General features: G+C 40.9%; 1 protein-coding gene across 1 annotated transcript in view; it reads left to right on the top strand.

The window, feature by feature from the left end:
* Positions 1-15,667, top strand: part of mtbp (MDM2 binding protein) — a 74,770-nt gene extending 59,103 nt beyond the window's left edge. The window contains exons 18-22 of the mRNA XM_055634715.1: positions 548-805; positions 2,849-3,086; positions 5,314-5,427; positions 8,716-8,781; positions 14,450-15,667. Of these exons, the coding sequence (XP_055490690.1) occupies positions 548-805; positions 2,849-3,086; positions 5,314-5,427; positions 8,716-8,781; positions 14,450-14,488 (715 nt within the window). The 3' untranslated portion in view covers positions 14,489-15,667. The remainder of the gene's footprint in view (positions 1-547; positions 806-2,848; positions 3,087-5,313; positions 5,428-8,715; positions 8,782-14,449) is intronic.
* The last annotated feature ends 320 nt before the right edge of the window (positions 15,668-15,987 follow it).

Genomic DNA, 15,987 nt, shown 5'->3' on the forward strand with positions numbered 1-15,987 from the left:
TTCTCCAGCATTTTTGTGTACCTTCGATCTTCCAGCATCTGCAGTTCCTTCTTGAGCACTTTGTCTACTCCACTGCGATATCTCCTCAAGGTATGCCTACTTTGAAGAAGTTCTCCTCCTCGCTCCGGAGACAGTTTCACAACCTCCTCTCTAAATCCCCTTCCTTAACCCTCGAGCTGTCTCCTCCCATCCCCCCGCCCTCGGACTCCTCCTCCTCCCTTTTTCCTTCCTTCTCCCCCGAAACGTCGCCTATTTCCTTCGCTCCATAGATGCTGCTGCACCCGCTGAGTTTCTCCAGCATTTTTGTGTACCTTCAATGATAATCACTCTTGGTTTCCTGCCCTAAGTCTGCAGGCTGCAGCAGGGACCAAGGCCTATTAAGGCTAAATGTGCTTTCACATACGATGTTGCCTGGAGGCGCAAGACATTAGCCATCTAATTTCTAGCTGATATTTACGTGATCAACTAGTTTGCATGCAAGCATAATAAATGGCAGGTCTGTCAGACTTTTGATTGAATCTGTAATGGTATTGGATGAATTTTGCAGGTACTGCCTGGACCACAGCAAAGCACTTGAAAAAGATATTGGATTTGGAAAACTTCAGTCGCGCCTCATCCGCTATGAAACCAACACCACATGCTCGAGGGAGCACTGTCCTGTTGTTTACGGATTAAGCCCACTGCCATCCCCAGCAGTACCGTCAGAACCTGGAAGAGCACCAGATGGAGAAGCTTTGCAAACCACCAATGAACATGGGCAGAACCTTAGGTCAAGGAAGGTAGACTGCCTCCATCCAAGCAGAAGGTAACCTGCAAACAACAATGCATTAGCCAAATGGTAAACAATCAGCAAGTCAACCTGAGGAAGAATGCTGATGTTTGAGGCACAGATGTAATGTATCTGTCTGTTAATACCTGAAATGTATTTGGATAGATTTATGTCTACCTTGCACAATGGTTCCATCATATCCAGATTTTGATTTGCCTTTACAGTATCTTGGTAATGTTCTGTACCTTGATTACAATGAAGTCTGGTACTTGTTGTTCTATTACTTTTTGTTTTCCTCCATTTTGTTCTGGCATTCTCCCTGTCTAAATCCAAATCCAAATACAAGTTCATGTCATAGGAGCACAATTATGCCATTTGGCCGATTCAGTCTAGGCCGCCATTCTATCATAGCTGATCTATCTTTCCCTCTCAACCTCATCCACCTGCCATCTCCCAGAAACCTTTGACACCCTTAGAACCTATCAATCTCTACTTTAAAAATACCCAAAGACTTGGGCTCCGTGGCAATGAATTCCACAAATTGATTGCCACCCTCTGACTAAAGAAATTCCTCATCTACTTTCTAAGGCCATGTCCTTTTATTCTGAGACCATGCCGTCGGGTCCTTGACTCTCCCACTAGTGGAATCCTCCTCATATCCACATTATCCCGGCCTTTCACTATTAGGTAAGTTTCAATGATATCCCCCCCACCCCCCTTATCCTTCTAAACTCCAGCGAGCACAAGGCCAGAGAAGTCAGTTAAAGCTCATCATACATTAACCCAATCAACCTCAGGATCATTTTCATAAACTTCCTCTGGCCCCTCTCAAGTCAGCACATCCTTCCTGAGGTATGGGGCCCAAAACTTCACAATGCTCCAAATGCAGTCTGACCAGTGCTCTAATAAGCTCGCAGATGTCCAATCGGAATGGATTCATTTTCTAGTCTTTGCAATGAATTTGCCTTCCTTTCTACTAATTCAACCTGCAAAATAACCTTTTGGAAATCCTGCACTACTGCTCCCTTTCGGTAGAGATTGCACCTCCAATTTCTAAATATCCGCTCCCCATTTAGAAAATAGGCTATGCCTTGAAGTACATGTTTTTGATCAAATCCTTCTCTCCGCCCCATTCCACCTGCCCACTTCTTTGACCACTTCAAACCAATAAACCCTTTTTGTGTAACCTCGGTCCATTTACATGGGACTTCCAAACCCTTCGAACAAAGTGCAAGAGAGGATCACTGATTAACTTTCAATGCTGCAGCAGGCCGGGGAGGCAGCTGCAATCTTACATTTTCTGAACGGGCTCAGTTCCAATGGAGGAGACGGGTGCATGGTGGAATTTTGGGTTGGGGGATCACACCATTGGGGGAGCAGACGCAACGGGTCTGCACTTGGTCTAGTATATATATATATCACAAACAGCAGTGGTCCCAGCACAGATTCCTGTGGAACTCCACTGGTAGAAACATAGAAACATAGAAATTAGGTGCAGGAGTAGGACATTCGGCCCTTCGAGCCTGCACCGCCATTTAATATGATCATGGCTGATCAACCAACTCAGTATCCCGTACCTGCCTTCTCTCCATACCCTCTGATCCCCTCAGCCACAAGCGCCACATCTAACTCCCTCTTAAATATAGCCAATGAACTGGCCTCAACTACCCTCTGTGGCAGAGAGTTCCAGAGATTCACCACTCTCTGTGTGAAAAAAGTTCTTCTCATCTCGGTTTTAAAGGATTCCCCCCTTATCCTTAAGCTGTGACCCCTTGTCCTGGACTTCCCCAACATCGGGAACAATCTTCCTGCATCTAGCCTGTCCAACCCCTTAAGAACCCTGGTAACAGGCTTCGAGGCAGAATTCCACCACAGTATAGTAGTAGAGTCTATTGGTTCTAATATATGGTTCACAATATAGTAGTGGAATCAATATTGGTTACAGGTATGGGTGGAGAAATGGCTGATGAAGTTTAATCTGAGTTCAGATAGGCACATGCATATGCAATGTTCTATGAACGTGCAATCTATTCAAATAAGCTTAATTACAACTATTGTTCATTGTCTGCTTGCTCATAGATTGGCCAAGTGCAAAAATGTGGAATATCTCAAATCCCAGAACTCGCTATCCACATCACAAAGCAGGCATCACTCAGAAGTTGCTTTGCAGGAACATTCACAAAGGTTTGCAGCTGCTGCTGCTGCTTCTTCCAGTAAGCAGTCCAGCAGTCAGTTCCAGAGCACGGCTACAAAACCTGGTCGCCAAAGTCAGATTCGACAGGAGTCACGAACTGAGCGAACTCAAAAGCACAAAAGGGTAAGTTTGTATCAAGTTATCTAAAACGGAAAGAAATGTATCTACATACCTAATCATTGCAATTTTAATTGCTAAACATGATGTGGTTCATTTAAATCTCAAACAACTTGAAGTTGTATATTTTTGGTATAATGTTGCAAGGAAATTGGACAACTAAGTTCTATTTGAACTGCTCCGCCTTAGCCTTTCATGAAGACTTTATAATAGAACTTCACAATTGTTATCAAGAGAGAATGAGGATTTTACATAGACTTATGTACACAGGAATCGTCTGACAGGATTGCTGAGGATAGGTAGGCAGCCAATTAACTCTAAAGGGGCTGTCCCACTTGGGCGACCTAATTGGCGAGTTTAGAAGAGTTTGAAAAAATAACGTTGACGACCTCCTTCGACCTCCTTCGACTATGTTGAAGACCAGCTTCAACTAGCTACGACTAATTTCAGGAAAATTGGACACCGAATAGTGGAGAGTGAAGACTACATCTTTCGACCTCCCTTCGACTTTGATGAAGACTATCTATGACAACCTTCGACTACCTTTGATTACCTACGACTAACATGCCGACCTCCTACGATCTATTTCGACTAAACCTACGAGTTAAAAGTGTTGATTTTTTCCATGGCGACCTTTTTTTACTTGCGGGCATTTTTAACATATTGAAAAAAACGCCTCGACCTAGCTGAGGCCTCGAGTACACGGAGACCACTCTCGAGCATGAAGGAGAGTTACGAAGATCTCCTATGCCCTTGCGTCGACCATTCTGCGAGTATGAGTCGAGGGCAAACTCGCCAGAACTCGCGGATTAGGTCGCCCAAGTGGGACAGCCCCTAAAAGGTTACAGACAGTTGAGTTTTGAGAGCCTCTATTCCACAACCCATCCTGTTATTGTTCACAGACTGAGCACTCCAAGATGCCTATCTTAGATAAAGGCGTAGATGTGTGGGGGAATGATTGTGGCATGGGGATGCCAGTAATTGTCCTTAGTATTCTTGATGGGGAAAAAACGTGGTGACATATTTAGGAGATTTTGGCAGATTTCCTGATGGAAGTATAGGTGCGGGCGTTAATGCTCCTGGAGTCTATATCTCAAGCCCACATACTTTGTATCCTCCAATTCCTTTTGTACCCAGGAATTCATCTGGAATCAAATATTGAGCAACTGAAACATAGAGCTAAAATTTACAAAGATGTGCAAACCCCCAAGTGAAAAAACAGTTTTCACCGTCTCCATTCTTAATGACTGAGTCCTTATCTTGAAACTATGCCCTTCAATCCAATGCTGACATGCATCATCACTTGTTTTTAGAATCACATCCACACCAGGTCACCCTGCCTTGCTTCAATAATGATTGTTTCATCTTGATATATTTTCTTGCACTAATTGGCCGAAGGAATTTTCATTTCTCTGTTGGGATGCTTCCTTATAGTTGTCTTAGCTCATTAAAACTCACGTGTTTCTCACACATCACCACAGTTTAAACAATTATAAAACTGTACCTGAACTGCAGATTGAATGATGTTTGCATTTGAAATTTCAGTTCGGTTATATTGACATCTGTGGAAGGAAAAAGTATTTCAGCATTATTACACTATAACCATTATAACAATTACAGCACGGAAACAGGCCATCTCGGCCCTACAAGTCCGTGCCGAACAAATTTTTTTTCCCCTTAGTCCCACCTGCCTGCACTCATACCATAACCCTCCATTCCCTTCTCATCCATATGCCTATCCAATTTATTTTTAAATGATACCAATGAACCTGCCTCCACCACTTCCACTGGAAGCTCATTCCACACCGCTACCCGTCTCTGAGTAAAGAAGTTCCCCCTCATATTACCTGTAAACTTCTGTCCCTTAATTCTGAAGTCATGTCCTCTTGTTTGAATCTTCCCTATTCTCAAAGGGAAAAGCTTGTCCACATCAACTCTGTCTATCCCTCTCATCATTTTAAAGACCTCTATCAGGTCCCCCCTTAACCTTCTGCGCTCCAGAGAATAAAGACCTAACTTATTCAACCCCTGTGTAATTCAATCACTGTGTAATTAAATATTAGATTCAATTTTCAATTAGTACTACGCATATGTGCAGTATAAAGAAAATATGTGAACAGCTTTCAGAACTGTATTTTGAAATTAATTTGAAACTATTTTCAACATCATCAAGTCTGAGACATTTAGGAATATGATGGGAATGCAATTTTTATTTTTTTTATTTTTTCCTCAGATGTTGAAAGAAGTTGTGGCAAAAACCCTCGAGGATAATGGAATCTCAAAGAACCATAAATATTTTGTTTCTTGCAGTCAACGACTGTTTAAAATATCCTTGTTTTACCTCAAGGTATGGTTGTTATCAGTTCCACATTCCAGGCCTTCAGTCAGATTTTGTTGCAATACTTGCTTTTATTTCAGAGAGCACCAACTGTACATGCTAACATTTAAAATTAATTTTGTTTGATATTTGTACGGTAATTTTTCTCTATTTGTGAAATGATCAAATCTTTACTCTCATATCAGAATACGCCTTTATTACTTCTTCACAATCCTCTTGCTGGCTATAATGTTACCAGTATGTTTGCTGTAACACCATTGATCCAAATCACACTTGGTTCATTTTATTGGATGTCTACAGCTGCAATGGTCTTGCTAGCAATGACGACTTGCCAGTCATATGTTATTGTTCATGGTCCAACACAGATGTACATTCTATGAAGCCATATTAATCATTTGCTGCAATTTGTAACTGGAGATGCAAAGAGGTGGTTTAAGCTGAAGTACGAACATTGGTAGAATAGAAACAGATGCTAAAATAAAAATACAAGTGAATGATTAAAAACATAAGACATCAGTGGGTTAGAAGTTCATCCTTGGTCACGGGAATTAATTGGCTTTAATGGGACCAAATTTTGAAAACCGTTTACTGCTCATAAGTTGATATCTTACACATTTTATCTTCAAATTTAAGATTAATAGGTTTAGTCTTTGGTTTGAAATTGGTTGATTGTGGTCTGATGAAGTAATATTCTGTAAACTTCAAGTTACCAATGTAAGATATGACATTTGCCATTTCTAGATTCCTGGATCTTCCATGATTATGCATGATGGTTAATATGCACTGGGTGGCTGAAGACAAATCCATGTGAAATATTTAAACTGTTAAGGAGAATTAGAACAGGAGAGTTGATGGACAGCTAGAGGGAGGGTGGGACAACAATTACTGATGACTTCCACACTGGGATAACAATAATCGAGTAATCTAGCTCCATTGCACCCAGCTGTATCTAGAGGTTGTTTTAAAGCACAAGCGTCTCAAAACAGTCATAGTGGTTGTCCATTTCTCTTGCTTTAACTTTGCTTTGCATTAGTTTTAATTGCATGACACACAACGATCATTCGAATAAACATAATATCATTTTCACAAGACAACCAATTCAATGATTCATAATCAAATTATTTCCTGTGAAAATAACCTCTTGAACCTCTATAGAAATGTTGAATGTTTGAAATCTCCTTCTAGGGGTGGGCATTGAAAGTCAACATTTAATTGCAAATGTTGTTGTTTTTGCTAATGGAGAAATGTGCCAGTGTTGGTAAAATGTTTATTACTGAACGAGAATCATCTTTATCCCAGAAGGTAGAGATGGATATGAGTTTTATTTGAAGATACTGTAGGAAATAACAAGAGTGCTTTTCATCTATTGATGGATCCATATAACCATATAACAATTACAGCACGGAAACAGGCCAACTCGGCCCTAGGATCTAGGAGTGCAGGTGCATTGTTCCCTGAAGGTGGAGTCGCAGGTAAATCGGGTGGTCAAAAAGGCTTTTGGCAAATTGGCCTTCATCTGCCAGAGTATTGAGTATAGAAGTTGGGAGTTGCATTTGTATAAGACGTTGGTGAGGCCACATTTAGAGTATTGTGTTCAGTTCTGGGCACCGTGTTATAGCAAAGATGTTGTCATGCTGGAAAGGGTATAGAGAAGATATACTAGGATTTTGCCAGGACTAGAGGGTGTGAGCCATAGGTAGAGATTGAGTAGGCTGGGAGTTTATTCCTTGGAATGCAAGAGGATGAGGTGTGCTCTGATAGAGGTGTACAAAATCATGAGAGGTATAGATCGAGTAAATGCACAGAGTCTCTTGCCCATAGTTGAGGAATAGGGAACTAGAGGACATAGGTTTATGGAGAGGGGAGAAAGATTTCATAGGAACCCAAGGGGTAATTTTTTTACAGAAAAAGTGGTGGGTATATGGAACGAGCTGCCATAGGAGATAGTTGAGGCAGGTACCACCACAACATTTAAGAAACATTTGGACAGGTACATGGATAGGATAGGATTAGAGGGATATGGGCCAAGTGCAGGCAGGTGGGACTAGTGTAGATGGGACATGTTGGTTGGCGTGAGCATGTTGTGCTGAAGAGCCTACTTCCACGCTGTATGGAGTCTAGGTAGAAGAAGACAGTCTTGCTGTCACCAATGTTGTCCATGGACATCCAAATGATCAACTACAAGTTGGGGAACATTCCCCTTGGGTGATGATTTGCACTCTTCTGGTTGAGGATGTTCATGGCATGGATCATTTGATCAGAATTCAGCCCCAGAAAGGATGAGGTGTTCACTCTGAGAGAAATTGGCTCATTTTGTGGAATTCCCTGCCACAGAGGGCAGTGGAGGCCAAGTCACTGGCTGGATTTAAGAGAGAGTTAGATAGAGCTCTAGGGGCTAGTGGAATCAATGGATATGGGGAGAAGGCAGGCACGGGTTATTGATTGGGAACGATCAGCCATGATCCCAATGGATGGTGGTGCTGGCTCGAAGGGCTGAATGGCCTCCTCCTGCACCTATTTTCTATGTTTCTAAGTAACTGAGAGGAAAGATCTGAGGTGAAGGAAGGCCACAATTATGTTTTTATTGATGCAAATAGAATCTCTACACTTTGCATTTTCTTTCCTGGTCAGATTATTGCAAAGAATTTCAAAGCTTGAAGGGGCTCCTCATTTTTATACAGAGAGATTAAAGCCCACAATCTAAATGTATAGAATTAATGTAAATAATAATTAAAAATGCTGGACGCATACAGCAGAGCGCATTTGTGGAGAGAGAAACAGAGTTGGTGTTTCAGACTGAAGACCTTTCATAAGAATCTTTGAGAGTCGGATGTAAATGCGATTTACTTTTATTGTTCAGCATGATCAGTTGTTATCCAGCCCGTCTGTCCTCTATCAGCTCTTTGGCGAGTTGGGCAACTTTTAAAGCATATTTCTCATTGGATGTTATGTCCTGCTACTTGTGTCTGTTGAGAATTGGTGAAACTCTAAGCAGAGACAGTGTCCAGGTAGCAATTGTCATTGTGTCCTCGTGCAACACTCTACCATCCTGTAGCGTTCCTAAATGATCATTTGAAATCAACCTACTTCAGATATCTTTTGCCCAATCTTGCTTTCCTTTCACTTGTTACTTAGTTTCTGCATCTCGTTTTCTTTTCTACATGCCTTCCACCACATTTTTTTTTGTCTAACTGTTCAAAACCCTGAATAAAAATGTATTAATATAAAGATTATTGGACCCTGCCATTATCTAAAATTATCAATATTTGATGTACTTATTGGCCTTTTTTATTATAGGATTTAAAAACATCACGTGGCCTACATGAAGAAATGAAGAGGGCTGCAAACAACAATGTTCGGCAGGTAGATATCTTCCCCAAAGTGAAATTTATTTTCCAGGGTAGACAAAAATGCAGGAGAAACTCAGCGGGTGGGGCAGCATCTATGGGGCGAAGGAATAGGTGACGTTTTGGGTCGAGACCCTTCTTCAGACTGATGAGGAGGTGGGGGCGCAGGAAGAAGAAAGGAAGAGGTGGAGACAGTAGGCTGTGGGAGAGCTGGGAAGGGGAGGGGAAGGAGGGAGAAAGCAAGGACTACCTGAAATTGGAGAAGTCAATGTTCATACCGCTGGGTGTAAACTGCCCAAGTGAAATATGAGGTGGTGCTGCTCCAATTTGCGGTGGGACTGTATTTTCCAGTCATTTTTATATGTTTTGGATTAAAAGTGGAAGTTGCTCCACTGACATTATAGTGCTATTATGCCCCATGTACTGAACAAACAAATCTAACCTTGTCATCTATTGCATTGTTCCGTTTAATATTTTTCATCGCAAAAAAGTGACTAGACATTTCTTTCATTAACTTCCAAATAATTTTAATTATTATTTTTATTTGTTTCATTTTCTGAACACCTTTAGTTATATTCCTTAACTGTGGCAGTCTATTGGAATCATCACAACTAGTTTTTGGAGCCACCAGCTGCTGAGCTAGCTTGTTTTGCAACCAAAGTTTTAAGATCGTCAGATATTGTGTATCATTGGTTCATGGTGCTGTGATACTGCTTCTGGATGTGAAGCAGGACTCAGTGGCAAGCACGGGCATCCAATTTGCGGTGACCTGTAACAGTGTTATGAAGAAGACTCACTACCCGAATTGTCGTGTTCTCCAAAGATGCTGCCTGACTCACTGAGTTACTCCAACATTTTGTGTCTTACAATGAGGTTAATGATGCCTGTGATGGTAACACGATGCATCCTCAATTTAAAACTCTCAGTGAAGAGAAAAATGTGAACCTTACTTAGACCTGGTGATGTGTTTTCCTTTAGAAACTTGTCTCTGTTTGCTGGGTGAGTCTATTGATTGTTCAATACATCACTTTTCCATTCACTTTTACATGGACCATGAACATTTCTACTAAGTGATAGGGTTATACAATATTTGAACAATTTGTCACAAGTTAAACCATAGCACTCTTCTCAAATGGTGCTGGGGGTGGGGTGTCAGATGTTCATCACTTCATCTATGCAGTTGCAACAGTTCCTTCTCGGCCATAAACCCTCTTGAAAGTAACTGTCTCAGTTAAATATTGGAGGTGGGGAGTTGAAACAATGGACTGGCAGTGTTTTAATGGGCTGCTCAGAGTGACTCCCACCACTAGCCTCAATGAAATTGTTGCAATTGGGTATTCATCACTTGAAAGATAATAATCACTTTTGAAAGGGAATTATTTAAACATTTCCAAAGAAGAAAAATTGCAGGACAATGGAAAGAGCAAGATGCATGTCATTAATTGGATAGCTATCCCAAAGAGTCAGTACAAGCACAATCAAGGGGTCTCATTCTGTTTCGCAATACACACCACATCAACATCTCAGCAGGAGTGGCAGAGCACGAGGCACAAAATTAATTGAAAATAGACGCAAAATGCTGGAGTAACTCAATGGGACAGAGTCTGAAGTCCGGAGTCTGAAGAAGGGTTTTGACGCAAAACGTCACCCATTCCTTGAATCCAGAGATGCTGCTGTCCCACTGAGTTACTCCAGCATTTTGTGTCTATCTTCGGTGTAAACCAGCATCTGCAGTTCCTTCCTATACATTAAATTAATTGGATAGGTATACCTTGGTTCTTGGTTTCTTGGTCCTCCAAAATATTCCAAATGGAATTTAAACTGGAGGTGGTGAAGGAGCTAGCACAAACTGGATGAGCCAAGTGGTCTCATTCTGTACAATATCACTCGTCCGATCATCTTGGCCGCAGTGACACTGGTTTATTGCTCATTGTTGACAATGAAAGACAGCTTGACTACCTTCACTGAGGCATCCCCATAACCTTGTTGCATCACTACAATGCCAATTAATAAAATTACAATTACATTTGAAGGAATGAATTTAATACCACATAACTGATTTTAAAAAAAAAATAAGATTCTCACCTCACACTACTACAGAGCTTTAGCAAATCCTTTTCTACTACATTAACTAAATCTGAATTAATTAAGAATGCTTTTGCTCCAATTGCAGCTGAGAGTTGTACCAGTGTTTCCTTTGGAAGGAAACTGAGTTTGAGTTTAGTTTATTTTCATGTATCGAGGTACAGTGAAAAGCTTTTGTTGCGTGCCAACCAGTCAGCAGAAAGACAATACATGATTACAATCAAGCCATCCACAGTGTACAGATACATGATTAAGGGAATGCCGTGAATGACATTTAGTGCAAGATAAAGCCAGTAAAGTCTGATCAAAGATAGTCTGAGGGTCTCCAGTGAGATAGATAGCAGCATGGGACTGCTCTCTAGTTGTTGGTAGGATGGTTCCATTACCTGATAACAGTTGGGAAGAAACTGTCCCTGAATCTGGAGGTGTGCGTTTTCACACTCCTCTACCTTTCACCCGATGGGAGAGGGGAGAAGAGGGAGTGGCCAGAGTGTGTGAGGCATCCTTGATTATGCTTCCCTATAACTCATTGGAATGTAGAAGAATGAAAAGTGGTTTACTAAAATGCATAAAATGTTAACGGCACATAGATTCATCAATTCAGTGAGTTAAGCAGCATGGAAACTGACCCTTTAGCCCTTGTTGAACATGTTGACCAAGTGGCGACTTGAACTATTCTCATTTGCCTGCAATTGGCCATGTCTCTCTCAACCTTTCTTATCAATGCACCCGTCCAAGCGTCTTTTAAATGTAATTATATGTGCCTCTACCTCTGGCAGTTTGTTCCATCAACCCACACCCTGTGTGCGAAAATATGCTCCTCATGTCCCCTTTAAATTTTTCTCCTCTCACTTTAAACCTGTGCTTTCTTTAGACATTCTGGCTACAAAAAAGGTTTGTGACTATCCACCTTATTTATGCCACTCATAATTTTATAAACTTGCAAAGCAACCCTCTGTCAGCATCTTTTGCAGTAGAGAAAATAGTCCCTGCTGCAAGAACATGAAACATAGGAGCAGAATTAAGCCACTACGGCCATCGAGTCTACTTCGTCATTCGACCATGGCTGATCTATTTTTCCCTCTCTCCCAGTAGCCTTTGAAGCCCTTCCTAATCAAGAACATATCAAGCTCTGCCTTAAAATTACCCAATGTCTTGGCCTGCTCAACCATCTGTGGCAATGAATTCCACAGGTTCATCATCCTCTGGGTAAAAAAATTCCATCATATCTGTATTCTAAAGGTGCATCCTTTTATTCTGAGCCTGTGCCCTCTGGTTCTAGACTCTCCATATACTGGAACCATCTAGTTTACGTCCACTATCTACGCCTTTCATTATCGGTAGGTCTCAATGAGATCCCTCCTCTTCTAAACTCCAGCTAGTACACTCTCAGAACCTTCAAGCACTTTTCATACGTTAACCCAGCCATCCCCGGCAATCTGGATCCTCTCCAAAGTCAGCATTTCCTTCCTCAGATATGTGGCCCAAAACTGCACACACTATTCCAAATGTGCCCTCACTGTGGCTTGATGAAGCCTCCGCATTACATCCCTATATTATACTCTACAGGCTCTCCAGTATATCTTTTTAAACTCAAACTCTCTGGTCCCAGTAATATCCTTGTAAATCTTTTCTACACCCACTCTACTTAAAACAGAAACTTCCAATAGTATGGGACCAAAACTGTACATAATACTCCCTGTGTCTTGTGCAGCTAAAACATGTCATCCCAACTCTTGTACTCAATGTCTCAACAGATGAAGACAAGCATGCCATATGTCTTGTAGACTCAAGGAACTACAGATGCAGGTTTACAAAAAAAAAAAGACACAAAGTAACAGGCGCTCAAGCGGCATCTCTGGGGAACATTAATAGATGACGTTTTATTCCGGGACTGATTGTGGAGGGGGAGAGGGGAGAGAAGAGAAGTGGGACAAAGCCTTGGCAAGTGATTGATAGATACAGGGGACGGGGATATTTGACTGGCAAATGGTTGACTGGCAAATATATGAGATAGGGATAGAATAGGTCTGAATTGTGATGCCAGGGAAAGGAATATAGCTGGGAGATTGGGAGAAATGGCTGCCATAGATCTTCTTGGCCAACCTGCCTAGCTGTGTCACCACTTTCAGGGAATTATGTACGTGAACCCCAAGATATCTCTGTTCTACAACATACTGCAGGACATTGACATTCATACTAAGTCCTGTCCTCATTTAACATCCAAAAAGCATTATTTTGCGCTTGTTAAGGTAAATTCCATCTTCCATTCCTTTGCCCACTTTCCCAAGTGATCCAGATGCTGTAACCTAATATTATAACATTGGACAACCTTCTTCACTGTCCATTATACCACCAATCTGTCCATTATACCACCAATCTGTCCATTATACCACCAATCTGTCCATTATACCACCAATCTGTCCATTATACCACCAATCTGTCCATTATACCACCAATCTGTCCATTATACCACCAATTTAGGTGTCGCCACAAATTTGCTAATCGTGCCACCTCCATTATTTTCCAAATTGTTAATATATATGACGAATAACTAGGGACCCAGCACTGTTCTTGTGGCACATCTATGGTCACCCATCTGAAAACCAGTCCTCCACTGACACTCTAAAGGGGCTGTCCCATTGCGACAACCTAATTGGCGAGTTTAGGAGAGTTTGAAAAAGTGTCGTGTTGAAGACCTTCGACTATGTTGAAGACCAGCTTCGACTAGCTTCGGGATAATTTGACACCGAGTAGTGGAGAGTGAAGACGACCTCCTTCGATCTCCCTTCGACTATGTTGAAGACTACCTTCGACTACCCTCGATTACCTACGAATAACATGCCGACTTACTACGACCTACATCGACTAAATCTATGAATAACAAAAATATCGATTTTTTCCATGGTGACTTTTTTTTACTCGTGGGCATTTTTCAGCATGTTGAAAAATATGCCGCGACCTAGCTGAGTACGCGGGGACTATTCTCGGGCATAAGGAGTGTTACAAAGACCTCCTTGGACCTCGTGTCGACCATGCTGCGAGTACGAGTCGAGGGCAAACTCTTCTAAACTCGCCAATTAGGTTGCCTCAGTGGGACAGCCCCTTAACTTCCCCCACCAACCCTATTTTATATTCAGTTGGCTAGCTCACCCTGGATAACTGATGAACTGCAGCAAGTAAGATGTAATTGCTCTGTTCCAGGTGCATATGACAATTAAAAACACTCCTGACTCTTTATTCTTGAACCCATGTGACCTCCTCTTCCGAACCAGTCTAACACGCAGGACATTGTCAAAGGCCTTCCTAAAGTCCATGTAGACAATGTCTGACGCTTGTCATCTCTGCAAAATAACAATCAAATTGGTGAGACACGATCACCCACACACAAAGCTATACTGACTATTACGAATCAGTCCCTGCCCTTCAATATGCAGATCGATTGTCTCTCATTTTTTAATCCCCAATGCTCACAGTGACTCATCGCATCGCTCCAATCTATGGTCTTGGTTTTTTTTTAACAAAGCACGTGTTGATTGCAATGAAAAAACAACGAAAGCAACAAATCTAATTCGTCAAATCTAATGTTTCTCCTTTAGGTAATCGACTGGGTGTTGGAAAAGGCCGAGAGGAAGTGAAATTGTGTTTCAAAAAATCGAGTGTTTGCTCAGGAAACAGAAATCGCTCTGAAGAGAGTTTCTAAATCTGATGTAAACTATCTGGACATTCAGCACTTGGAAATAACACGCTGTTGTCAATTATGGAGTAATGCAGAATTATGCTACACACTTGGTTCACTTGAATTTGTTTATTCCGAAAACTCAGATAGTTAAATTAAAATTAGATGGCAGTAAAATTGTAGAGAATTAAAATACTATTTTTGTATTGATTCTGCGCTTTAAAATGTAAATGTTTTTAAAATCAAATTGGAGCTTTGAATCGGGTTTTTACAGAGTTTGTTTTTTAAAAAACATTGTCATTTTGCATTCCTGATTCATTTTATTGTTGCTAACCCCACACACTGTTTCTGTAACTGTGCTTGTGACAAGATGAGTTCACTTAAAAATCTGGTTATTCCGAAACATTTGGAGCATAATTAAATGGCCTGGGTGGAAAAAAGCAGGGCCCCTGAACTGATAGCAAGTTACGACACATTCATGCAAAATGAAAAAAAGCAGAAGCACTGACTGCTTCAGTTTGGAGAAGTTTATAGATCGTAAGTTTGTGAGCAGTGCTTATGTTCTTATCAAGGCCACAAAATTCCAAACACAGTTCTTCTTGAAACAGTTTGTCCTACATATGGCACAATAGGGAGCATTTATGACATTTTAATGCAATAATATTTTTTTTTAGATGCCAGTAAATCTTCAGAAATAGCCTGCGATATAATTTTCTCAAGATTCATTCTGTTGCTAAACACAATCAGTCAGACCTGAGTCTTTGAGCTTGGTCTCATTGTGCAGATTATTCCTGGTAGATTGGCCTGCAGTTCACTGGACAATTGTGTCGACTCCCGGCTAACTGTTTTTCTTCAAGCTTTGGGAGTTGCTTTGATTTTTTCAGGTCATTGATTTGCCCAGAATTTGATCTGTGAGTTAGTTGTAAATTGTTTAAAAGAAGATCTCTTATTTACAGTGTCTTTTTTTTTAATAAATAATTTAATCGGATGTGCTGTAAAGCTGAGCATGTTTCCGACAAACTAGGCTTGTAGTGTAACTACTTAAAGTGAACTTATACACAAGTTATTTTCTTATGGTGCATTATACTCCTGTAATTCAACAAATGAACATACAAAGAAATAAAGTTTATGATCATCTTTTATTCAGCATTTGTTCAAATGCAACCAGCTATTAATTACATCGTTAAACCTGAGGGAAATAAAGTATATTTTTCATTTCACTAAAAGAGGTTTACCAATTTGGTTGAGATTGTAGGTGATGTATGGTTGGTAAATTTACAAATGACATCCAGATTGGTGGTAAAATGGACTGACAAATGATGAATAATATATAACAGGATTTAGATCAATGGGAAAGTGGGCAAAGAAATGGAAGATGGAATTTAACTCCAATAAGTATGAAGTTATACATTTTAGGAAGCTAAGCCAGGGCACAATACCCTCATGAATAGCAGGGTC

The sequence above is a fragment of the Leucoraja erinacea genome, chromosome 4 (genome assembly GCF_028641065.1).
Source record: "Leucoraja erinacea ecotype New England chromosome 4, Leri_hhj_1, whole genome shotgun sequence".
Lineage (NCBI taxonomy): Eukaryota > Metazoa > Chordata > Chondrichthyes > Rajiformes > Rajidae > Leucoraja > Leucoraja erinaceus.